This window comes from Xenopus laevis, chromosome 1L, assembly GCF_017654675.1.
Source record: "Xenopus laevis strain J_2021 chromosome 1L, Xenopus_laevis_v10.1, whole genome shotgun sequence".
Lineage (NCBI taxonomy): Eukaryota > Metazoa > Chordata > Amphibia > Anura > Pipidae > Xenopus > Xenopus laevis.
In genome coordinates, this window is record NC_054371.1 from 173,809,182 (window position 1) to 173,835,720 (window position 26,539).

A 26,539-nucleotide genomic window follows, 5' to 3' on the forward strand; every position below is an offset into this window, starting at 1 on the left:
AAGATAATCCATTACAAACATAAACTTTGTAGGGATACTGACATGATCAAATTATACAGCCCTTTTCCATATAGGACCTGAAAGCCTTGGCTTTTTGGGTTTTTTAATTTGAAAGCTGCCCTCCCTATTTATTGCTCCCTATAGTAGGAGTGAAGGTTAGACTGATGGAAAAGTGACCAGCTGTATCACCAAAAAGTTTTACTGAATGTTTCTGATTTTGTAAGCAACAGATGGTGTTATCTGTATTTCTTGGGCATATCTTAGCCCATTTTACATGTGGAGTGGTCAGATGAATCAGCCATATGATTAATCCTTGCCCTCTTCATATAATGGCAGACAGACTGGATGCTGATCAAATAGGCATGGGGCTACATTGGACATAGTTGAACAATACAAAGGGCATTCTTTAACCTATGGTCACATATGCCCCCCCCCTCCTTTAACTGTACAAAGGTCACATTAATAAAAAAACTTACTATGGATGGTAACAGGTAAAAATTGCCTAAATATGAAAACAAAGGAATTTGTCACCCCAAAAATATACACATTGTTGGTATTGGTTAGTAAAAGTAGGCGTAGAAAGACCCCAGTGGTTATCAAAGCAACCAATCTATGTTATTTCAAGTTGGAGCTGGGGACCCAGAACATTTTCATTTTGGGCCCTGTATAAATATCTGGGGGCCCCCCAGATCCTGGAAAGCCATTTTTGCAAGGAACTGTACAGCAAAATACACCTCCTATTTTAGAAAACATCTGTTTGTCCTATTGCACTTGGTGCTCAGTTTACAAATTCAGATGATTGTCACAGTTGCTTTATATTTTGTCATTTGTGAACTAACAATGCTTTAATGATGGCCCCAATAATTATGATGTTACCAAGTGTCTGCTTTGTGTCACTGAATAACAGAGCCATTGATCATAGGTATGTATGCACACATAGGGTACCAGGGCTTACATTCAGTGCAGTTTGCTGCAGAGATTACACTGATGCAGAACATATAAACAAGGCCCTTATAAGAAAATGATAATTATTGCTATTTTACCAATCCAAATATGAATACATCAGTCAGTAAATAAAAAGCTATATGGGTGGTATGATTTATGAAAAGGGATACCATAATTTAATTTGCCTGTGTTTATAATCCTATTACAAGAAGCCAGAATCAGATGTGGACTAGCAGACCAGGGTATGAAGCGGCATGTACAGCCCAAACATGGCCACAGCAGGGGCAAATCCCTAGGTGTTCTCATAATTTACAAATTGCCATAAATCTATGCCAGCATAGAGATTTTGTAGCATATTGTAGATATTGTAGTATGCACAATTCATGCAGGTATATACAGGTATAGTGGCCTATACCTGTATATGGCTTGAAACCTTTGTCAAATATTCTTCATTTACCACATATAAATGTCCTTGAATACAGAGATAGAGAGTTTCAGGTTAACACAAAGGGCTAAGTCAAGCACTGACAATGACAACCACATTATGATTTTAACAATGATTTTAGTTAAAGCTATTTGATGTATTAGTCAGAATTCTATTATCCACAAATATTTTAAACCAGCAAAGACATTCCATACTGTGTAAACAGTTACATTTTGCTTGTTTCCTTTGTAATATTTAGGCAATGTCTTGTACATGATATCAACTAACCCAATACTGGCCAATTTTAAATGAGATATTCCCTTGTATTGGGTTTGTTTTCCATTTTAAACATGACCACTGGTGCAACTACAAAAGAAATAGGGGGGGGGCAAATTTTTGTGCAATATGGATGACCTTTGAATTCGGATGGTGGCGGCCTACGCCACTGAACTTGACAATATGAAATACAGAAGAAAACTGCTTATTTGGAAAACCCAACCATTCCCAATAATAGATAACTGTGCCATCTCTGCAGAAATAACAGCAAAGGACAAAGGTCTCAAGGAAGACCGAAACGTTGGAATAACAAATAAACTTTATCTCTTTTTCACTATATTTTAAGACCTGTGAGAGCCTTGTTTTACATGAGATAGATAGATAGATAGATAGATATATATATATATATATATATATATATATATATATATATATATATATATACATACATCCGAGTTTCTCAGGGTCAGCAGCCTGTTTTTATACATCTTATTACAGAATTTTTAGTCATTCGATCAACAGCAATGAAAAAGTAGATTATTCCAATTGTGCAGAGGTCCCTCGCAAAACACCAATTATAGATCAACTTCTCATCAGACTAAAACTACCACACACATTAATTCATAACAATATCTTGCTATATTACATTATAAGCATTTAATAGGTAGGCATTTGTTTTTACAAATGATCAGAGGCGTATATCTATATCAGTGCACACACACACAAAAAAGACCCTGGAAATGAAAGCAATTTATTGCTGCTTAGTAAACCTGAGAAAGATAAGCAGCAACAATACAGTAACACTACCACTGCTGATTTGTCTAAGTAATGACCTGTAAATCTAATCTAAATGCACAAAGAAATAAGCATTTAAAAACATACTAAAAATGTGACCAATGGTTAACCACAACTCTTACAGCACATATAACAGCATATTTTAAGTGTACCCATACACCACAGTAAGGTGCAAAATGTATCACAAGCAAAAACCAACACGATTAAAATGTTTATTACAAATCCTAATCAATAGTCTCGACAGAGCAGTGCTTGAAGAAATCCATATTTTACTCAGATTTTGGAATAAAATCTACCTCCTGCCTTAGCTGGAAATCTCCAACCACCCCAAGAGGGTCTAGAAATACATTTGGTAGCAATTGCTTTGGATTACTGTCTTTAAATAGGATCTCATTGATGATGCACTCATAAAATGCAGATTAAAAAGTGAGCTTGAAAAACATATATGTACCTATACTGTGTAATTATAGAACTTTAGAAAAATGCTTTATTATGTAGCTGTCATTTGAATCGCTTCAGTGCAGCAGAGGGACCAGTTTCAGGAGCCTAACATTTTATCATGTACCTCATCTCATGTTTTTAGTACAATTCTACCATGGCTACCACTTTATGAACATTATGACAAAAAAAAATAAAATAAAAACAGTGCTTTTCCTTTCAAAAGAAGCTGGTGTTGGAGTTTTGAAGACAGAATGGCTACTGCTCACTGGCTCTGTCCAGACTCTCAATCACTCTTGTAAGACGGATATTTAGAAGCCGAATCTGGTTATCTAGATGATCGATCTTGTCTTCAAGGTTGTTGTTGTTGTTGCCGCTTCTTCTCCAGTAAGGTCCAACAGGCCCTGTCATGAAATAGACAGCCACCACGAAGCACAGAGGGATCATCGCATGTTCTGGTTCCCCTTCATACTTCTGTAATATATAAATGCATGACAGTGCAAACAGAGAGACACGGACAAGCCAGAAAAATCGCCCAAACATGATGTGTAGGACATAGAAGAAAAATCCCAGCAGCAAGGATGCAAACCAGTAAGCAAGGAGGATGGCGACAACCAGCATGAGAACTCTAGTAGGGTTATTGGCAACTGCTGCAGGACTGAAGTAGTGTGTCAGATTGGAAGCTGTAATTGTAGGGGTAAAGCAGAGAAAATAGGAATATTAAATATATTTCTGCACAAGACAAATTTAGTAAACATTGCTATACACTGACAACATTTTAAAGGTTACCATGCCAGACAGTTTTATTTGCTTAACTGAGTACAAGGATATCCATGTACCAGACAGTTTTATTATTCTCTCTCAGAACAGACTATGAACAAACCTAAAGGACGGGCATGATTTCTACTCGCCTGCCATTATGCTGTTTCTTACTACCTACCTTCATTCATTCATTCCTGCACCACAACTATTCTATCATGAGATAAGTCATACACAAACAGTCAGGAAGAGAAGATCTGGAAGGTAATTGGTAAAATAAACCATATTTCCCTAGCACCTTAATTTTGCCACTCTGTGTGTTGTTCGTAACACATGGAACTGTGAAATGTACAGTGGTTTTGGTACACTGGAACTACCAACATAGATGATGTGTCCTTAACGGGTCACTATACCTTATTTTTACTTTATTTCCAATTAAATATATCTAATATGAATATTTAGAGGTAATAAGTTGTTTCCTTTTGTAATTGTGTCCTGTAGTGTCTATGTAGTTATTGCTGGGCCTCTTGTGGTTTACGCAGGGATTCTCTCTCATACAGGCTGACCACAAGTATCCTTATTGCCTGCCATTGCCCTCATAACAAGTAGCCTAAAGGAGCAGTGAAATAATGTCATTGTGGGTGTAGAATTCTTGATAAACTGCTTAGGTTTTCACATGAATTAATTAAAATGTCAGAATTGGTTATAGTCTTGTACGAAGCCAAATTATGCAGGAAAATTTGAGGGCAGAAGGCTCAATGGAAATCTGAAACAGAGTTCGTATAATCATCTAAGTTTCAAAAGTACAAACACTTTTAAAGTCAGTACTTGCAATAAAGGCACTTCTTCAAAATGTCCACCTGCAGGTGCATCCCTAATTTCTTATCTTTGTCCCTGCTGAGCTGATTCCTTTACTTTAACTTTTAGTATGTTATAGAATGGCCAATTCTAAGCAACTTTTTAATTGGTCTTAATTTCTTTTATGGTTTTTTAATTACTTGCCTTATTCTTCTAACTCTTTCCAGCTTCCAAGTGCGGGTCACTGACCCAATCTATTAAACAAATGCTCTGTAAGGCTACAAATGTATTGTTATTGCTATTTTTTATCTTTCGGCTTTCTATTCATGCCCTCGCCTATTCATATTCCTGTCTGTTATTCAAATAGGTGCATGGTTGCTAGGGTAATTTGGATCCTAGCAACCAAATGGCTGAAGTTGCAAACTGGAAATTTGCTGAATAAAAACATAAATACTCAGAGAACAAAAATAAAAAAAAATTTGCAAATTGTCTCAGGATATCACTCTACAACATTAACTCAATGGTGAACAACCCCTTTAAGTTTCATTAAAGGCAGCTGTTATATTTGATACAATAGTTGCTAATATTGCACAAATGCTGCTGAGAAATGTATCAACTAATGTAGCAAATTGTAACAGTTCAGAATCTGCACAGATTACAGTGCTGCCAGACTGAAACATCAGAGACAGAAAAAGATGGAAAGCAATTTAAAAAAGTATATTTCTGGAACAATCTGAAAACAATTTAACTGGTAAAAAAAATGTTTGGAAGGTGAACAACCCCTTTAACTGCACTGCCTTGGGCTCATATCTAAATACTGTAGCACACTTACGGCACTACTAACAAACAGAGTAGAAAAAACACACTGAGCTGAGAAAGCACACTAACAAACCAGTTATATCCAAAAACAATATGAAGAATATGCTAAAACCTATTTATGAAAACCTAATATTAAATGTTCAGTTCAGCATGGGCGGATGATTGAAACATTTATAAATACTGTAAGATATTAGAAAGCTTTTAAGTTACATATAAGACTTGTAAAGAGTGGCAATGCCAAAATGAAAATTAAACAAGTTTTAACTAGCTAAAGAGGCACACCTTAACTAACACTCCTTCTGCTAGCAAGCCTGTAGTGACATATTAAATATATTAATAAAATATATTAATAAAAAGGTTTTTTTTGCGATCAGTTGCAATAGTCCCTGACATAGTAATCAGACAGCAGTTTAAATTTCATGTTTGAAAGCTGCACAATAGAAAATTAAGTCCTAATGCACAGTAGCACACAGCCCTGTTAACATACAGGATTCAAATAAATATACAAAACTCTGTGTGAAATATATTTTGAAAAAGTACTTTTCCAGTTTTATTGCAAAGAAATGAACTTTTGACATACCATAAGTACAGGTATGGGAGCTATTATCCAGAATGCTTGGGACCTAGGGATTTCCGGATAACAGATCTTTCCGTAATTTGGCACTTCATACCTTAAGTCTACTAGAAAATCGTGTAAACGTTAAATAAACTCAATAGGCTGTTTTTGCTACCAATAAGGATTAATTATTTCTTAGTTTGGATAAAGTACAAGGTACTGTTTTATTATTACAGAGAAAAAGGTTTGGATAAAATGGAGTCTATGGGAGACAGGAATCACGTAATTCGGAGGTTTGTGGATAAAGGGTTTGTGGATAACGGATCCCATACCCAATGAAAAGAGAAAGGGCTACCTGGTTGTCAAAGCAGACCAGATCTGCATGTATAGCCTTATGTGTTCATCAGCTGTCTTCAATCTTAAACAGAATTGTAAGCAGCTTCTTTACTTTTATGTTTGATAAGCCAACTCTTTATTTTAGAGCCTGAATGCTAAGAAATTAGGTCTTGTACAGCTTTGCCATAAAACACATATCCATTCAGCAGAAAATGGGTTAATGATCAAGAAAAAATGTCTCTTCCATCAGGAAGTTCATACTGACAGCAGTTCCCCTTATCTAGAGTATTTTAATGGGACATCTGGCACCCATGCTTTAAATAACCTGCAAATGTATTCTGTTAACTGTGTATCAACCACTCACCATCAATTCCAAGAACATCCAGGAGATCCGTCCATATCCTCCAGAGTGTCTCCACTAATACATCTACTCCATACACAAACCTCTCTGTTAGTCGGGAGAAAAACTAGATAGGAAGAAAATCAAACCATCAGTATTTGTGAGACCACACTACCACAACAATCTGTACTTGTGTATAAATAGATCTATAAAAAGACATTTAAACTATTTACTATTGGGGTAACTCAGCTGAGAACCATTTAATCTGATCAATATAATAAAATGTTCCCAATTGAAATGTAACCTTTATTAATTTATGTTTAAAACAAACAACAAGAATACATTTAAAAGCCCTGGTTACAGCACAGCAGCCTGGTACAGCTTGCTACATATATTACAGCCATCGCATAGGAGGATTGTATGTGACTGTTTATCATAAGTCACCACTCATTATCCTTATCAGGATATGTAAAAGATATTAAAAGTTATACATTGTACTTGTATGATACTGAAAGTGTGTTTGGAGTCTGATGTATTATCTTCAAAATCACTAAGAGTCCAGGAGTGGATAGGGTTATATATACTGTGTGTGTATATATATATATATATATATATATATATATATATATATATATATATATATATATATATATATATATATATATATATATATATATATATATATATATATATATATATATATATGTTTTGATAGGACCAGGATGAGCTGCAATTTAGTCCAGGAGTGGATAGGGTTATATATACTGTGTGTGTGTATATATATATATATATATATATATATATATATATATATATATATATATATATATATATATATATATATATGTTTTGATAGGACCAGGATGAGCTGCAATTTACGCTGTGATGATCTATAAAATGATGTTTCTATAATGCATCTAGACGCTCTCTAATTAAGTTGTAATAATTAAGACAAATAGTCACAAGGATAATGTGTGAGAAGTGACGCTATGACTCCCCTAATATGGAAGGCGAGGCAGTAATGCATCAAGATGGATGCTCTCTGATCAATTTCCAGGGAACGATACATAGGGGGCAGAAAGTGTAAATTGCTCAGATTGACTCTATAATTCAGGATTGTGAGTGTTTGCGGATTGGATGCGACATATAACTTCAACTACACAAATTTAATGAAATAAGGCATCACAGAAAATAATAAGTTATGGATAATCACAATGGATTATCGTGGGAATGTTAAAAGAAAACGCCTGGTCTAAATAAGCTTGAATTTGTGCATTGATGAATTGGTGTACTAAAGCCAATGAAGGTTTAAAAAAAAAAAAACCAGCATGACAGTACCATGTGTGGCATTAGCCTGGAAGCTTGCCCAAATAACAAAATAAAAATAATATTTTTTTTTGTGTGAAAAAAGCTAATTTTTTTTGTGTTTTTATCATTTATTTCATTTTGCACTTGTCCCTGTTCGTAAATGAAGAGCACAGTTTGAATATCCCATTCAGTGCATAGTTCTTTCATATGTATGCAAAGTCTTTCTCTCTATCACAGTGTTATCTTTATGCTACATTGCTATCATTAAACCACAGCTTATTCATTTCCTTTTTTAATTCCCCTCCCCACAGTCCAACTGCTTCCTCAGGGCAATACAGTCCAACAGCTACAGCTGTAAAACTAGTGCATGATAAACAAATGGAGTAATGAATGGCTGTAAGGCTAAGGCCACACTAGGCGATAGCGCCGCGATTTGACTCGCGGCGACTTTTCGCCGCGACTTTTAAGCCGCAATCGCTGGGGAAACTTTTGCGCTGGCGTCTATGGGGAATCGCGACAAATCGCCAGCGTAAAAACACACGCGGCGATCTTTTTTCTACTGTCGCTCGAAATCGCCTCGCTAGGCGATTTCGAGCAACAATAGAAAAAAGATCGCCGCGTGTGTTTTTACGCTGGCGATTTGTCGCGATTCCCCATAGACGCCAGCGCAAAAGTTTCCCCATCGATTGCGGCTTAAAATAAATAGCTTAGAGAGCTTTTCCTAGCACTTTTCTGCAATTAAGTTGTTTATAAACTACTATTCTAATGAATTTTTTAACTCCGGTGTCAGCTGCTGGCCAGTTTAGCACATTCAAAAGGAAGACAAAGACCTGATGTTGCTCTGCTCAGAAAATCAGAAACCTTAAATGACCTTTCTCGTGTCTTATCTGAGCAGAGAAACATCAGAACAATTCTCTGTTGTCCTTCTGAATGTTCTCTTACCGACTGTACAGTCAGAAAACTGACCAGCAGGAGGCGATGTAACTACAAATTCTATTATAATATAAGCTTTGAGATTCCAAAGTGCTTAGGAGAGCACTCTGAGCAATTTTACATTTTTTTTAAGGTTTACAATTCCTTTAAAACATATTTTAAAAAAAACTATTTAATGCATACTATAAAGTAAATTACGTTTAAAAAAAAAAAAAGCCTTTGGATTTCCTTTTCTAATTCCCTATTATTATTATTATTATAATATAGCTCAGCTTCAGCTGTGTTTTACATATTCCCATCTTATCTCTAATGCACTAGCGTAATCTCCAACATCATTTATTATTATTATTATTATTATTAATATTATTAAAACAACATATAAAGAGCCAATATATTCTGCAGCACTGTACAATAAAGGGACCCATTTACTAAGGGTCAAAGTGAATTTTTGAATTCAAAAACTTCGAAAATCGAAGTACTGTCTCTTTGAAAACGTCGACTTCGACACTTCATCACATTAAACCTGCCGAATTGCTGTTTAGCCTGTGGGGGAACCTCCTGTAACCTATATGAGCCGTTGGCTAAGTTTTGAGAAGTCGAAGGTTTTTGTAAAATCGTACAATCGCAAGATTGAATCGTACGAATCGAACGATTCAAAGGATTTAATTGTGCGATCGAACAATTTTAATTTTAAGGAAAAATTAATCGTACTACTACACCTATTCGATGGTCGAATTTCTAAGTTTTTTCACTTCGAAATTCGACCCTTGATAAATCTGCCCCTAAATGTACAGATTATAGGAGAAAGGCCTAAAATGGACACTAGAAAAATTATGTGACCTCTAATCCAGAAATGTGATATCCACCAAGCTCTGAATTATGGAAAATTCATCTCCCATTAAAGGGGTTGGTCACCTTTAAATTTACTTTTATTATGATGTAGAAAGTGATATTCTAAGACAATTTGCAATTGGTTTTCATTTTGTAATTTATTTAGCTTTTTATGCAGCAGCTCTCTGGTTTGCACTTTCTGCTATCTGGTTGCTAGGATCCAAATTACCCAAGCAACCATGCATTGATTTAAAGTAGAGACTAGAATATGAATAGGAGAGGGCCTAAATAGAAAGATGAGTACTAAAAAGTAGCAATAACAATATATTTATAACCTTTCAGAGTATTTGTTGTTTAAATGGGGGTCACTGACCCCCATTTAAAAGCTGGAGAGAGTCAGAAGAAGAAGGTAATTAATTCAAAAACTATGCAAAATAAATAATGAGGACCAGTTGAAAAGCCACTTAGAATTGGCCATTCTATAACACACTGAACCACCCCTTTAATTCAATTTCAAGAAAATAATTCAATTCTTTTTTAATTATTTAGGTTTACGTTGTAATGTTATTAGTATTCAGATAGCGCAACTGTCTCCTGTGGACTTAAAGAGGTTGTTCACCTTTAAATAAATTTTTAGTATGATGTAGAGAGTGATATTCTGAGATAAATTGCAACTGGTTTTCATGTTTTATTCCTTGTGGTTTTTGCTTTATTTAGCTTTTTATTCAGCAGCTCTCTGGTTGCTAGGGTTCAAAGTTACCCTAGCAACCATGGATTCATTTGAATAAAACACTGGAATTAGGAATAGGAGATGCGCTGAATAGAAAGATGAGTAATAAAAAGTAGCAACAAAAAAAAAGTAGCAATAACTATACATTTGTAGCCTTACAGAGCATTTGTTTCTAGATGGGGTCACTATTTAAAAGATGGAAACAGTCATAAGAAGAAGGCATATAATTAAAATGATGGCCAAAGGAAAAGTTGCTTCTAATTAGCCCTTCTATAACATACAAACAGTTAACTTAAAGGTAAACCACCCCTGTAAGTTAAGGAGATCCAAATTATAGAAAACCTCCCATCCCAAGCATTCTGTAAAATAGATCATTAACTTGTATCAATTTCAGCATACAAATGAAATGCCAGGGTGCTTTTCTCACAAACCATTAATCATTAGTATGAAACAAAAACGAGCAAGACGACTAATTTTTAGGAGCAAGATTACTTGCAATCACAATCTCTAGGGCCCTATGCAAGAAAACAGCAATAAAAATAGGCAGCGCATCTAAACATTTTGGCCACTCCCACTATACAATGTTATCTCCATAAAAGAAAACAAAACCTGTTCATTCTCTGGTCTTTGTGCAGCAGCAACAGGTGGATTGCATTCTAGCCAGTTACTATACAAACGGGGCAAAAGCTGGCACAATAGATGATAATGGTGATGGAGAAAAAGTGTGTGTGACAGATCTCTTTTTGCCCTGTTGATAAGACTGGCATCAGGCATCGTTTGTACCAGTAAGGTGACAAACTTACTAGCATCTCTCATCTCTGCCTCTGCCATAATTCAGTCTTCTCTCATTTCTAGAAGTCCATACAAAATAAATGCCCAGGGTGCTGGTGATCTTTCCTGTCAGATCTACAGAAAAACATTCTGCACATTGAACAACGTAACAACTCAGAATGTCACTAGCCTGCTGCATGTTAAATCAAAAGTCGTATGCAACAATATAAGAAGCAGTTTGTTTCCCAGACGAGATAAAAGAAAGACCAGAATAACCAGTCTAACATTTGTATAGACACTGACACAATACCGTCAGGTTTAAAAAGATAACTGACCAATGAAACCACTTCACGGAGAGGAAAATTGTATATTGCACCTCTATGAAAATAAATGTGATGTGTATCTAGTAAACTGAAACATACATTTTGACAATGAATTTGTAATGTTATTTAGTACCTTTTATTACAAACGGGGGAAAGTCTGTTGAATGGTATTGCTATAGAAGTCCAACAGCAATGCAATTTAAATGCAATTTAAAAGGTACACAAACCCTCATTTTATCTTGACATTTCTGGGATCTGATGGCAAGGTTAGTTCTGTATTATTATTACAGAAAAAAAAAGGAATCATTTTTAAAGATTTGGATTATTTGGATAAAATGGTGTCTATGGGAGACAGCCTTTCCGTAATTCGGAGCATCTGAGTTCTTGTTCCAACAAGATTTTTTTTAAACCTGCCCAATCAGTTGGGGGAAGCCTGTCGGAAGGCCCCAAACATGGACCAATAAGCTGCTGACTTGGTCTATCGGAAGCGATTATTGGCCTGTGTATCAGTGGCATATCTATAGAAGAAGCAGACCCTGCAGCTACGGGGGGCCCAGACCACAGGTCAGCTTCCTCTATAGTTCTAAAGAACTCCAGGAGGGAAGATGAAGGGAGGCATCAAAATGGGGTGACGGGTGGAAGGGGACCAGCACACACTAGTTACGTCATTGCTGTGCATGGCCACCTTTAGCCCAGCTCCTAAAACAATGTAGCAGAGCCCACCTGATTAACAGACCTGGAGAAGAACTGACTTCTGCTACTTTGTTTTAAGACTAAAAGAAAAGAAAGGGAAATACAAACACTGTGTTCCGTTGCAATTAGGGATGCACCGAATCCAGGATTTGGTTCGGGATTCAGCCTTTTTGAGCAGGATTCGGATACGCCCGAATCCTTCTGCCAGGCTGAACCAAATCCTAATTTGCATATGGAAATTGGGGGCAGGGAGGGAAATCACGTGACTTTTTGACAATATTTGAACAATATTTTCCCCTTCCCACCCCTAATTTACATATGCAAATTAGGATTCGGATTCGGTTCGGTATTCGGCTGAATCTTTTGACAACAGTAACGTAACTAGAGGGGGGTGGGACGTGCAGCTGGGCCCCCGCCCCCCTCCGTACACCTGGAACTCCATAGAAGACAGTGGCGCACGAGCTGCCGGTGGGCCCTGAGGGGGTGCAGGCCCTGGCCCAATCGCTCCCCCAGTAGCCACTGTTCGTGATGGATTCCCTAGTTGCAATTACATTTACGTACATTTAAATCCATTAACAACAGATGGTTGCTTAGAAAGACATTTTATTTCATTAGGCAAAAAAAAAAAGAAAAATTTTCTGGGTGGAGTTCTACTTTAAAGGAAATGTCAACTCACAATTTAACCCAATATGAAGTTGTGGGTGACTTGCAAGGACCTAGGAGGGAAGTTGTGAGTGCAGGGCAGAATAACATAGGATAATCTAATGTAAATGCAAATCAGCTTCTGTCCTAAGAACACCACCCCCCTCCTACAAGCATATTAAATGAACCCCTGTCTTAAGGTGGCCATACACGGAGAGATCCGCTCATTTGGCAATGTCGCCAAATGAGCGGATCTCTCCCCGATATGCCCACCTTGAGGTGGGCAATATCGGGTTGATCCGATTGTGGGCCCAACGATCGGATCCTAATGATGGCTAACGGGCGGTCGGAAGGCGGGATCGCATCAACGAACAGATGCGGCCGCGATCCAACGGGATTTTTAGACTTTCGCCCAAATATCGATTGTGGAAGCCCGTCGGAGGGCCCCATACACAGGCCAATAAGCTGCCGACTCAGTCTGACAGCAGCTTTTATCGGCCCGTGTACGACCACCTTTAGCAGTAGGTGAATTGATACTTGTGTGGCACAAGCAGAAAACAGCTGCACAAAAAAGTTATTATGTAATTATAAATAGACTGAGAATGTTCTCAAAATGTTACCTAAATTCCCCTAGCGGTCTGTGAATAAGACACTGTATGAATGACATGTAAGCAAAGCACAGTAAATATATATATATATATATATATATATATATATATATATATATATATATATATATATATATATATATATATATAATACACAAAAGCCATGAATATCTTGTAAATTATATCCTTATAAACGGTGAGTAGTGATGTCATCAGTTATAAACGGTGAGTAGTGATGTAATTTCTGTCACATGACTCACTAAAATTTGTATATTATAATTAATAAAGTACCCCCAGTTGTAAAATATGAGGATATTATAAGTTACCTCGGAGTTCCATGACCTGTATAAATACACTCGGCCTTCGGCCTCGTGTTTTTATATGGTCATGAAACTCCTCGGTAACTTATAATATCCTTATATTTTACAAGAGGGGGTACTTTATTCACTATATATATATATATATATATATATATATATATAGAGCTTGAGTCCAATGCTCAGCACAGTCAGTAAGTGGGTAGCTGAGTCTCCAGCTGTTAGTTATAATGATAACCTCCCTGCAGCCCCACAAAGCCAGCTGACAGCCACTGAGTGTTGTGTATGGGCAGCGGCTGGAGGGCCGCGTGTTCCACTGTCAGTAGCAAATGTATCGTGAGCGCAAATGGACAGAAGAGAGCTTAAAGCAGAGACATGATGCCTGACCTTCTGGACCGCTCGCACGTTCTCCTCGCCCAAGACATTGTTGATGGTCTGGTAGAAGCCGGTAGCAGCCTTGCGGAAGGAATTGTTCTGCTTGTCATGGCCGCGGTTCCTATTGGCCTGAGCGCCCAATGTGCCCGACACCAGGAGCAGCACGAGGAGACAGAGCAGCTTGGAGCGCAGAGGAACCATTTGCAGGCAGTGTGGGTCTCTGGCAGCGGCACTACTGATACAATCCTCTGGCAGCAGCGCCGTCCGACTCCTCGTCACACCGGAAGAACAGCCCCTTCCTTAGCGCAGCCACATTCCCCGGCAGCGCCCGCACGCAACCAGAAGGCCAAATGCGCCGCATTGTGCGCGGCCCAAACTGACTGCCGGGAAAATCGGTGTTGACTAGAAACATAGAGCTCCTGTAGGGGAGGCCTGGTTAGCAAGAAGTATCTTATAGCAAAAATAAAAAGCGTATTGCATACCTCCCAACTGTCCCTTTTTCGGAGGGACGGTCCCTCTTTTGACAGCTCAACCTGCAGTCCCTCATTTGTACTGGAAAGTCCATATTTTCTCTGCACTGAACAGCCAGAAAAAGAAACGAAGTTTCTCACTTAATTGGCTTTTAGCAGAGAGCCCAGAACAGCTAACGGGTGCAAATAAGATACTTTGTAACAATTATGAGACAGTTTACATAAGGAGAATTATTTTAGAACTTTCATAACCTGCCAAATTTTCTGCAACTTTGGGCGTCTTCGGAAAATGCCGATTTTCATTCTTGCTGGCTGGGCCTGGGAGGCAGTTGTGGGAGATTACTTTCCCCGAAGAAGAGATTTGTCGTCGGGCTTCTAATCTCCCCAAATCGCAGCGTGTGTCTCTGCTCTAAAAGAGTATGCCCTACACATCATGGTATGATATGGAATCTTTAACGAATCACCCTTTGATAGTGGAATCATCCCGATATCTTGCGACTCTGCAACATGATCAGTTGCACCCTGATGCAGTGCCTCCCAGGAATCATCAGATCAACAGACTATTGACCTCCTACCAAAACCCCCCACCATAGGATCCATTTCCCATGTCATTTCTTGTAATTGAGCTGACTGTTTTGAAAAATAATTGTTTGACTGTTTATATTTGATATCGTAATCACTGAGTTGTTTACCTTACTGAACCATTTCCAATTGTTTATTGTGATTTTACTTTATCATTTGCAATAAAAACAAGTTATAAAAAAAAAAAAAAAAAAGAGTATGCCCTAAAAGCATGCACAAAGTTTCCAGGGGTACTAAATAAGGGCTGTTATTGTCTATTTGGTAGCCCTATGTGAACTGGCAGCCTACAGGAGGCTCTGTTTGATAGTACACCAGTTTTTTATGCAACCAAAACTTGCTGCCAAGCCTGGAATGAAAAAATAATCACCTGCTTTTTTTGTTGGTGAGTAACATGTTGCTTGGAAGCCATTGGTTGGGGATCACTGGTCTAGCTCATCTTACATTAGCTCCTTTGGCATTTGCCAGAATCCACAGATTGGCTTCAAGGCCTGGTGCCAAAAAGAAGTTTACTGTCCAAAGTCCTTATCACACACTCACATACCATTTTATCAAGAATGTTTATATGGGATTTTCAATTTCTTATCTTTCTTTTCAGGCCCTCAACTATTGATCTTCCACTCAAACCAGATAGCAGTTTCAACCTTAAGCAAAAGAAATGCAGAACAGAAATCAATCTGTACACCAGGGGCTGCTGTGGTAAATCCTCTGAACTTTGTAAAATATTTAGAGGTCAAAATCCAATTCCAGTAAGTGCCAAAGATCCTGTTTTCAATGAAGCCAATATCAGGAATGTTTAACCTGCTGTTGTTTAACTGCAAGTCTCTGTGGATAATTCAGAATGCTGCAAGTCATTCACTTCTTACTTTGGCTATCACACAAAATAGAATATAAGGATTCTCTGAATCAGTGCAATAATCAGTTGGTCCGTCTAGTTACCCCATTAAATGCTTAGTCCAAATGTAGGACTTTAAAATGGTTTTATAGCTATGTTACTATAACTACAGTATGTAACATACTATTTTGTATTTGACAAACCCCCAAATCCTTCGCAAAAGATTCGGCCAAACCAAATCCGAATCCTAATTTGCATATGCAAATTAGGGGTGGGAAGGGGAAACCATTTTTTACACGCAATTTCCCTCCTCGTCCCTAATTTGTATATGCAAATTCGGTTCGGCAGGGCAGAATGATTCGGCCGAATCCTGCTGAAGAAGGCCGAATTCCGAACTGAATCCTGGATTCGGTGTATTCCTATAACATACATACATTTACATTCATATACTGATTTTATTCCTACCACATATGCTGGACTGACATTCATTTATAATACAAAATATATAGAGAAGGAGCACACCCATTAAAGTAAAGTGAGGGGTGCTTATCCATAGGGGACTCCCCATAAGGGTCTCCAGACAAGACTATAAATACTCAAAGTAATGGATAGCACACCCAATTTCAAAAAAATAATAGAAAAAATTATTACAAAAAAGTAAAGAAAATACAAAAAATTATACAATAAATATATATTTATATAAAAAATAATAAATAATATAACAGTGAGCCCAAGGCGTTTCGACCTTAGGGGTCTTCCTCAGGGGCACAAATAGACAAAAAAAAAAAAACTGCTATCCATTACTTTGAGTATTCATTTATAATACTACTGTAACCTTTTAATTTCCTCCATTAATATTTCAGTTTACTTCCTTTGGCTGTAACCAGCACCTGGGGCCCACCAGAGAAACTGACCTTAAAAGACATGTAAACCCTACATTTTCCTACCATGTATATAAGTTTGGCACATCTTCCCCACCCAAATGCCATTATTTGTACTGCATTCATCGCCTCCATTTGCCAGCCACATTACATTTCCCTAAAACAAATAGCAGCTTTCACCCGAGGGCCATTTTACCTCTGCTCATGAGCCAACAGCCAAAGGAAATTCCCGAGGGAGGGGGCAGAGTAGGTTAGAGGAGCAGAAGGAATCCTAAGTGATTAAGGGGATGCTGCAGCCTAACTATTAAACAGAGTGGCAGTTATTTCGAGATTTCAAAGAGGCTCTTCAGTGATTACATTTTTGCGTGGGGGTTTACATGTCCCACATTTACTTATGTCAGCCCACTAGGGAAATTAAGCATATGTACAGGCTTTCACAGCAGTAGAGGGAGAGCTCATGGCACACTGTGATTTGGTAGACGCTACAGGGAATATGAGCAAGGTGAAAGCAGTGGCCTACTTCTGTAGAATCACATTGCAATCTTTCATTTTTTCATTCCTCTCTGTGGCCCTGGGCACGTTGGCCATTAACAGTAAAGCGGAAAGTCTGCATTTTTTGCATCTAGGTTTGGCTTTTCATTCTACTGCAGATCTGCATCCAGACCTTAAACCCAGCTGGCTCAAGGTCTCGGGTAGTTAAATATAATCACTAGGTGTTGCCGAGCTTTTTTTTTTTTTTGTGCCCCTCCCAGGGATAACCATTTTTATTGAAAATGTACACATATACTTGACAATATGTATTTTCTGTTCCTGTCTATACATGAAATAAAAACATTTCTGGTATACATTCTCAGTATTTTTGTCCTGTATTGTATAATTTCTGTTTTTATCTTTGCCTTGTACTTATACAAAGGGGAGGGGGAGGAGGAAAACAGGGAAGGGTAGGGTTTAAGGGAAGGTTTTGGTGGTTGAGACATTATTTATATACATCTTTACAATTTATGTAGCAGACATTCTCTATATAACCATATATTCCACACAAATTTGTTTAGCCTATTATTCATTAATTCTGTAAGTTTCTCCATTTCAATAGTTCACCACATTTTGTTCCGTATTTCCTGCATTGTTGGGGGGACGGGACCTTTCCACCTTTTAGCTATCAGGCCCCGTGTGGTTAAGCATATTTGTATACAGAGTTTATGTTCATTGGTCGAAATCTGATCTGGTTTGCGTAGTAAGAGAGCTAGCCTTGGGTCCAGTGGTAATATTGTTGCTAAAGTCTCATTTATTGTTTTGAATACTTCTTTCCATAAAGATCATAGGGCATTTCCACCACATGTGCATTTCATCTGCTATCTCTTCACATCCTGATAGCAACAATTTTTAACAATATTAATTAGGGATGCACCGAATCCACTATGTTGGATTTGGCTGAACCGAAATCCGAACCCTAATTTACATATGCATATGCAAATTAGGGGTGGGAAGGGGAAAACATTTTTTACTTCCTTGTTTTGTTACAAAAATTCACGTGATTTCCCTCACCACCCCTAATTTACATATGCAAATTCGGATTCGGTTTGGCCAGGCAGAAGGATTCGGCCGAATCCTGCTGAAAAAGGCTGAATCCCGAACCGAATCCTGGATTCGGTGCATCCCTAATATTAATAATTTCCCAGGTATAGTGTTTATGAGCACTGAAAAATAAACAAAACAAAATGTTACAGCCATTGAGCATGTGTCTGGCTCAGTAGCACCCTACTGTCAGCCAGCTTCTGAGGTAGGTGGGTTCCAGCAAAGAAACAAAAACTACCCACACAGTGTTAACAAAACAGTGTCCTTTATTATGACACAAAGAGCTCCAGATGCTACTCCAGTCAAATGAACTCTTGTGCCACGAGCCTTACAGCATGAAAAACAGAGAACTGCTTTTTTTCATACAGTCACTGATTTGTATCGCATTCGCCTGTAACCCTGAGGCCAAGCTACTGTCAATCACAAATCATTGGCGGAACTAATGCAACTCTGTTGCGGGGAAGTTTAAACGCAGCGTATCACTTCCTGCCGACAATATCCGGTTCGGATCCAGCATGTGCGTTCCATGTATAGCGTGATCCTGAGTAGCTCTCAGTACAGCGGACAGGTAACAGATATGAGAAGGAATATGGGAGGTTGGACGGGGGAAAACATCTTAGGGGCTCCGATTTGTCTATGTTAATTCTGCATTTGGTAGCTTTTTATTTTTGGCTGTAAATGTAAAGTTTAGAGAGTTGAACAGAGCAAGTTGTAATGTTGCCTGCTGCCTAGGAAAAGCCTTTAAAATGGACCGTTCACGCTATTATACAAATAGCTGTAACTAATACAGTAAAAATCCTAAAACATAATATAATAGTTTTATGCCAAACAAGTCCTATCTGTTATAACATACTCTCTGAAACTGATAGACTAAAACTGTTCTCTGTAACAGCTTAAATCTGTGCTGTCATTCAGTACATTCATCCCCTTTATGCCTCCGATATATCTTACACTTCCCCTTATTCAAATAAGCAGCAAATTCAAATATTGATGAATTTTGACATTGATCATGATTGTCAATGAGAACATTATTTAATTTAGACTTTTTCCAATTACTGTTTTTCTAATATTGAAGTGTAAAGTATCATTTTTTCACCTTCTGAAGCAGCTCTGGTTATGGGGTCACCGACCCTGTAAACTGTTCTAAATTGATCCATTTAGTTGATGCATATTTCTTATCTTTGTCCCTGCTGAGCAGAATCTCTTGGTTTCATTACAGGCAGCTGTTAGAATTGATACAATAATTGCTAATACTCCAGATGCTGCTGAGAAATGTATCCACTCAATGTTGCAAAATTGTAGCAGTTCAGAATCTGCACCTGAATTACTGAGCTGTCAGACTAAAACACTAGAGACAGGGACATTAAACTTTAAACTTAGATTTCGGAAAAACAGTAAAAAAGAAATAATGGAAAGTAATTGAAAAAAGTATTTATTTTTGGGGAACAATCTGAAAACAACTGAACTGAAAAAAGTATTTGGAAGGTGAACAACCCCTTTAATGAAAATAAACTGTAGCTGGAGAAATTATATAATTGGGGGGGGGGGGGCAAGTTTACCAAGCTTAACCCATATGAAGCCAGTCACATGTGTGGACATGCAGGCTTTTAACTATGGTTCTGAAAGTTTTTCAGATCCAAGAAATGGCAGCCTTTGGACAGTGTTGCAAAAGGCTACAATGGAAGAGCACTCTCTCAGCAATCTTGAGAGAAGCACTGGTTTACTTTTTGATGTCAAAATCAGTTTACTTTACTTTTTGATTAGCAGTTCATCTTTTGTTAAGAATTTTTAGGTTTCAGAGTAGGATTTTTATGCATTTGGTATAAAGTATGGGTAGGGTTATAAACTTTTCCAGAAAAAAATGATTAATGTTCATATGTTTTCATTTTGTTTAGAAAACTTATCAAGATGGGGAAAATGAGAAAACGGCATAATTGGAAAGCAAGACAGCAGTTGAAAAGTACAGAAGAAAAGAGTTCTGGAGACCAAGAACATTTGCAGCTTGAACTAGAAGGTATCCACTGTTTGTCAGAAGTTGCTAGAATTTGAGATTAGGGATGCACCGAATCCAGGATCCGGTTCAGGATTCGGCCTTTTTCAGCAGGATTCAGATTCGGCCGAATCCTTCTGCCCAGCCGAACCGAATCCTAATTTGCATATACAAATTAGGGAGGGGAGGGAAATTGCTTGAATTTTGGTTGCAAAACAAGGAAGTAAACATTTTTTCTCCTTCCCACCCCTAATTTGCATATGCAGAATCGGGTTCAAATTCGGATTGGTATTCGGCCGAATCTTTCACAAAGGATTCGTGGTTTCGGCCAAATTAAATAGTGGATTCGGTGCATCCCTATTTGAGATGTAATAGCAAATGCTTTTTTTTGTAGTTCTTTTATTAAATAAGTTGCAAATATAGTATAACTTAACAGGTATTACAATACATTTTGTATAAATGCATAATGAAACAACGTCAAAAACCAGTAAAATAAACATAGCGTAATATAAGTACTTTAAGATGCCTTTATTAGAATCTTGGGAATAACTTACTAAGAATTTTATACATTCATTTTGTAATTTTGCTTCTATAGTTCTGTAGATGTGTGTTTTTATTTAGCTGTGACTGTCAACTTCAGTTAGATTCTTAAAAACATAATTATAATTATTTGTTTAGGTTACTACTCTGGGGTGAAATGTACTCCGGTTTTATGAATAACCAACCACCTGTATCATTTCATTAACGCTCATTATGCATACATTAAGTCATTAGTCACAATTAATTTCAGGTTCTGAACAGCTGAAAGGTGTAGATGAGAGTAACGCTCTAGTTTTACCGGGCAAGAAATCCCAAAGAAAAAAAATCAATGAGAGTGGCCCCACGAAAAAGCCTCTAAGTAGAAAACAGAAGAAGGTGTTGCAGAAAGTTCTTGAGCAAAAGGAAAAGAAAAGCAAGGTTGGTAGAATTACTATGCAGCTTTTTTTGTGTGACAAATGGTCAGTTTAATTAGATAAATAACATCCTAATTGTGTGTACAGTTTTAATCTAAATTCATATGGGAATATTTTGGTAGTAATAACTTTTCTTGAACTGCAAAAACAAGGACCATTTAAAACCTATTTTCCCCACATGTTGCTGGACTAAAGCTTTCAGAATGCTTTTATTCTTGCTTATATATCGAGTGGTGCTGCGAAATGTAGTGCAGCAACATCTGGGGACCCAAAATTAGCAAACGGGGTACTAAAAGATTGAAGAGGAGAGGTAAAGTTTATGGTTTTCATGGTGTGTTGTAAAAACATGCAGTACTCTGCCTTATTTTGAATACCATATGATAGAAGTGTTATGTATACACACTATGCATACTAATTTTTAAGTCTGCTCCCTTTTCTTCTTTTGATGTATATCATTATTGTGGGCAGATTTGTGTTCCGAATGTTTAATTCTCCCTTTTGATAAAGATGATCTTTGCCTTATTACTGTAGCTGGGATTTGAAGATTGTGACTGAATAGGCTGCTAGTTTCTGTCCTGTTGTCTTTTTCTAAATGAACACAACTTCATGACTCTGAAGCTGCCCAATCAACGAGCGATGTTGGGTACATTTGCCTATTCATCTAAATTTCCTTTTTTGTTTGGTCTGTCGGGAGACAGTTTGAACAGAATCTCATTATTTCACAATTAGTCTCATGCATAGGGTGATTGGCTGACTCATGAACTTTAAGTCCTTCAATATCAATTGTGTTCCATTCATTTGGCCTATATGCTATTTAATGCAATGCTGCAGCTGGCGTTTTGATAGTGTTCTTCTCATTTTGGCATGTTATATCTACAAAATCATGACATAAGTAAAAGTATAGATCACAATCTTAACTGCCTTTAGATCTTTGCATTATGTTTACATTGGAAGTGTAAATTACACTTTTTTTTCTACAGAGAGCAGAACTACTCAGTAAACTGAGTGAGAGTCAGGCATCAGAGAGTGAGTTAAAATTATTATATACCACATCCAAACTGGGTATAGGAGATCGTTTGTTCAGTGCCAAGCGGTAAGTCAGTTTCTCGGAAGCTTTTCTTTTCCTCAAGGCTTGAAAGGAAATTATGATTTAGTGCTTGTGAAAGTTAAATTATGGTACATTGTTTTAAAGTTGTTTCAACAAGAAAACCAACTTATTCCAGGCATGTTCCAACTCTCCTTACTGCTTTTACACTTTCTCCCACAAGTAATTAGATCAACTTCAGCAATGTAATAAGCACCCAAGTAAGCTCAAGAAAAACCCAAGCAAGACTGATCACAGTAGTGTACTGTAGTACATTGGAGAATCACACTTTATGAATTGTTTCCAATGACGTGGATCTTTTACTGCCTATTCTGCAGGGCAGGTGCCCATAGCAAGCAAGCAGATTGCCACTTTCATTTTTTAACTGGTACTGGAGACCCTGGATCCTAGCCCCTGGATCAAATTGTACTATGATCTATCTTTCATAACCCTGTATTCCCTCATTTGCTAAAAAGCCATCCAACCCCTTCTCAAAGCTATCTAATGTATCAGTCTATACAACTGATTCAAGGAGAGAATTCCACATCTTCACAGCTCTCACTGTAAAAAACCCCTTCCGAATATTTAGACGGAACCTCCTTTCTTCTAATCGGAATGGGTGCCCTCTTTTCAGATGGAAGGACCTACTGGTAAATAAAGCATTAGAGAGATTATTATATGATCCCCTTATATATTTATACATAGTTATCATAGCCCCCCTTTAAGCGCCTCTTCTCCAGACTGAACAACTCTAACTTTTGCCAGTCTTTCCTCATAGCTGAAATTTTCCATACTTTCTCTGGACCCTCTCTAATTCTAATTCAGTAATGTCCTGTTTGAGTGATGGTGACCAAAATATACGGCATATTCTAGATGGGCCTTACCAGCGCTCTGGACAGTGAAAGAATAACCCCCCTCCTCCCACATATCTATGCCCTTTTTAATAGGGATGCACCGAATCCACTATTTTGGATTCAGCCAAACCCCCGAATCTATCTTGGAAGATTCAGCCGAATCCCGAACCGAATGCGAATCCTAATTTGCATATGCAAATTAGGGGCGGGGAAGGAAAAAGTGGAAAAAAACTGGTTTACTTCCTTGTTTTGTAACAAAGTCACGTGAAATCCTGCCCTCCCCGCAATTTGCATATGCAAATTAGGATTTGGTTCGGCCAGGCACAAGGATTCGGCCGATTCCTGCTGAAAAAGGCCGAATCCCGAACCAAATCCTGGATTTGGTGCATCCCTACTTTTTGATAAAGTTCAAGACCTTGTTTGCCCCCTGAAGCTGCTGACTGGCATTGCTTGAAATTGCCAAGTTTACTATCTATAAGGACTCCAAGGTCCTTTTCCATTATGGATTTGCCTAGTGCAGTCCCATTAAGGGTATAAGTGCCTTGGATATTTTTGCATCCCAGGTGCATGACTTTACATTTATCAACATTGTATCTCATCTGTCACTTGGCTGCCCAGATTGACAGTTTGTCAAGATCCTGCTGCAAGGATGTCGCATTCTGGATGGAATTAATTGGTCTGCATAGTTTTGTGTCATCTGCAGACACTGATGCATTACCTCCCCTAAGTCATTGAAGGACCAGTAACATCAAAAATGAAATTGTTTTAAAGTAATAAAAATATAATGCAGTGTTTCCCTGCACTAGTAAAACTGCTGTGTTTGCTTCAGAAACACTACTATTGTTTATATAAACAAGCTGCTGTTTAGCCATGGGAGCAGCTTTTTAAAAGAGAAAAGGCTAAAGTTAAACAGCAGATAAGCTCTGCAGAACAAAGTTATCTGGAAACTTTCAGCCAGGCATTAATCTCCCTAAGCTCCCGTTGTTTTCTTAACGTTGCTATCAATTTAGTATCGTTGTTTGCGTGGATTGTGTATACATGCCCATCCCCTCTCTTGCTGGCTTTCCAATTTAGGACAATAGAAGAAGCGGATTCTTCATTACAGGGGAGGATCAGTAGCATCAGTGGAGCCAACAAAAAAAGAAAAAAATCTGAAGAGGATACAGCAGAAAAAAGTGATACAACTTCTAGTAGCTCTGAGGAAGATGAAGTTGAAGCAGAGCAGCAAAAGGATGAGGAAAATGACAACACCGCAGGGTATAGTGTCCTTTGTACTTCAGAAAGACAGCAAGCTGAGCCCAAGCTGAAGCCTCCTAATGACAAACCCACAAAGAAACCTTCAGAAATACCTTCATCACAGCCTGCAATATTCATACCAGTGGACAGATCTCCTGACATTCAGGTCTTTGTCTTTTTTTATTTTGCTAGATATGCAGTATGTTTATAGTACAAGATTGGATGGGATACATGTTTAAAATGAAATTGAAGGACCCAGGAGCTGATAAATACTGTTGTTCATGATTGCTCTATAAGGGCCACCTTGATGGAATCGCTAAAAAGTTAGATACCTTCATCTATCACTTTTATAAGGCCTGTCTAACTGGAGGCAGCATGGCCTCCTAATGGTTTTTATGGTCCTCAATCTCTAAGGGCACTAAAGAATTCCTTCTATAACATTGTAATTTAATCATAATGTTGTCTACATATTAAATAAAGAATCATTGCTTCATTACAGTGGAGAAAGTGACAGCTTAGCTCAGTGGTGTAACTAGATATTACTGGGCCCCTCTATAGTTACGCCCCTGGCTTAGCTCATAAGAGCAGATCATAAGAGAAGATCATAAGAGCAGTGCAGTTTTAGGCAACTTTTCATTTTAATATGTTTGTCTGTCCACAATTTTATGTTTAAGGCTGGAGAATGAGGATTATTCCTTTAGATATATTAAAGGGGTTGTTCACCTTCTAAACACTCTTTCAGTTCAGTTGTTTTTAGATTGTTCAATAGAAATAAAGACTTTTTTCAACTTCTCTCCATTTTTTTTATTTTTTACAATCGAAGTTTAAAGTTGAATCTCCCTGTCTCTGGTGTTTGTCTGGCCACTCAGTAATTCAGGTGCAGATTCTGAACTGTTAAAATTTGCTACATTAGCATCTCTGGAGTATTAGCAACTATTGTATACATTTTAACAGCTGCCTTTAATAAAACTTACAATTCGGCTCAGCAGGGCCAAAGATAAGAAATGTATCAACTAAATTTATCAGCAGATTCAGCAACACCTCCCTTCTTTTTAGAAGGTAAAAAAATGAAACTTTACACTTCAATATCAGAGAAAATAGAAAGTAATTGGAAAAAGTATTTATTTCTGGTGAACTATTTGAAACCAAATGAGCTGGAAAAAGTGTTTGAAGGTGAACAACCCCTTTAACATATTTACTTGTAGCCAAGTGACTCCACATATTTTACCATGCAAGCAGTGTTGTCAACAGATGGTAGGAGGAAGGTTGATCTCAGAATGTTTCTACAGTACTGAAGTATTCTGCAGAGATCTTTGTTGCTGCTATGTAAGAAGTTGTGTTAGGATGTCTGATGCTTTTTTTTTTTTTTTTATCTCATTCACATTCAGGAGGCCAGATTAAAGCTTCCAATCCTGGCTGAAGAACAGGTAATCATGGAAGCAATTAGAGAGAACCCTGTGGTGGTTTTATGTGGAGAGACTGGGAGTGGAAAAACCACTCAGGTGCCACAGTTTCTGTATGAAGCAGGATATGGAAGGTAGAAGTTTTTATTTCTTATTGTTAATCCTGTCAACAGCTTTAAAACTGATTTTTGATGATCATGCCAAATTAGTTAGTTTTGTAATACTGAATATACCCCACATTGTGAGTATTTAAGCCATTTCTGGCTAGAAAAACAAGAGAGCTGTGATACTATATAATCGCAGTGCCCAGTCTATTGTAATGCTTGGGTCATGAATGCAGTATGATGACACAACGCATCCTAAAAAAAGAAACCTACTAATAAAAACCTATAAAATCTCACAGTATATGTGCAACACGCTATATACATTGGACACCGTTTTTTCACAGGGGTTTCTATTTTTTCTCACAATGTGTTAATGCGTTTTGTGCTGAATTCTGCCTAACAAAATATTTAATTTTTAGTATCACTTGTAAATGTCGCACTTTATGTTATTTTTACTTATTATTTAGATATATAAAAAAAAAATTATGTATATTTTGGCTATTACTAGAATCTGGGTATCATATATTCATAAAAATGTGCTTCTTTCATTATATTTAG

The 26,539-nt window shown here is 37.5% G+C and overlaps 2 protein-coding genes across 4 annotated transcripts in view; one reads left to right on the plus strand and one right to left on the minus strand.

Moving 5' to 3' along the window:
- Nucleotides 1-99: 99 nt before the first annotated feature.
- Nucleotides 100-14,876, minus strand: bri3bp.L (BRI3 binding protein L homeolog). Of its 2 annotated transcripts, none has more exons than XM_018262522.2 (3): nt 14,740-14,876; nt 6,511-6,613; nt 100-3,561 (listed from the first exon to the last, which is right to left on the minus strand). In XM_018262522.2, the coding sequence occupies exons 1-3, from the start codon at nt 14,788-14,790 to the stop codon at nt 3,137-3,139; spliced, it is 579 nt and encodes a 192-aa protein (XP_018118011.1). In that variant the 5' UTR covers nt 14,791-14,876; the 3' UTR covers nt 100-3,136. The 2 variants fall into 2 exon arrangements, with proteins under 2 accessions (XP_018118011.1, XP_018118004.1); XM_018262515.2 differs by lacking the exon at nt 14,740-14,876 and adding an exon at nt 14,030-14,523.
- Nucleotides 14,877-18,769: 3,893 nt separating this feature from the next.
- dhx37.L (DEAH-box helicase 37 L homeolog) overlaps nt 18,770-26,539 on the plus strand; it is a 34,869-nt gene continuing 27,099 nt past the window's right edge. Inside the window, exons 1-6 of one of the 2 annotated variants that reach the window (XR_005962153.1) lie at nt 18,770-18,925; nt 20,253-20,371; nt 21,138-21,304; nt 22,281-22,393; nt 24,313-24,640; nt 25,863-26,011. Coding sequence is in view for 1 of the 2 variants with exons in the window: in XM_041567280.1 (XP_041423214.1) it covers nt 20,266-20,371; nt 21,138-21,304; nt 22,281-22,393; nt 24,313-24,640; nt 25,863-26,011 (863 nt within the window). In the remaining variant the exon portion in view is untranslated. The remainder of the gene's footprint in view (nt 18,926-20,252; nt 20,372-21,137; nt 21,305-22,280; nt 22,394-24,312; nt 24,641-25,862; nt 26,012-26,539) is intronic. The other variant, XM_041567280.1, reaches the window with a different exon arrangement.

What these genes read in the sequence shown, in the direction of transcription:
- bri3bp.L (XM_018262515.2), bottom strand. Translation starts at nt 14,218, where the DNA reads ATGGTTCCTCTGCGCTCCAAGCTGCTCTGTCTCCTCGTGCTGCTCCTG. An exon ending in ACGTGCGAGCGGTCCAGAAG is followed by an intron (nt 6,614 to 14,029) that starts GTCAGGCATCAT and finishes CTTCCTATCTAG; the next exon opens with TTTTTCTCCCGACTAACAGA. An exon ending in GGATGTTCTTGGAATTGATG is followed by an intron (nt 3,562 to 6,510) that starts GTGAGTGGTTGA and finishes CTACAATTACAG; the next exon opens with CTTCCAATCTGACACACTAC.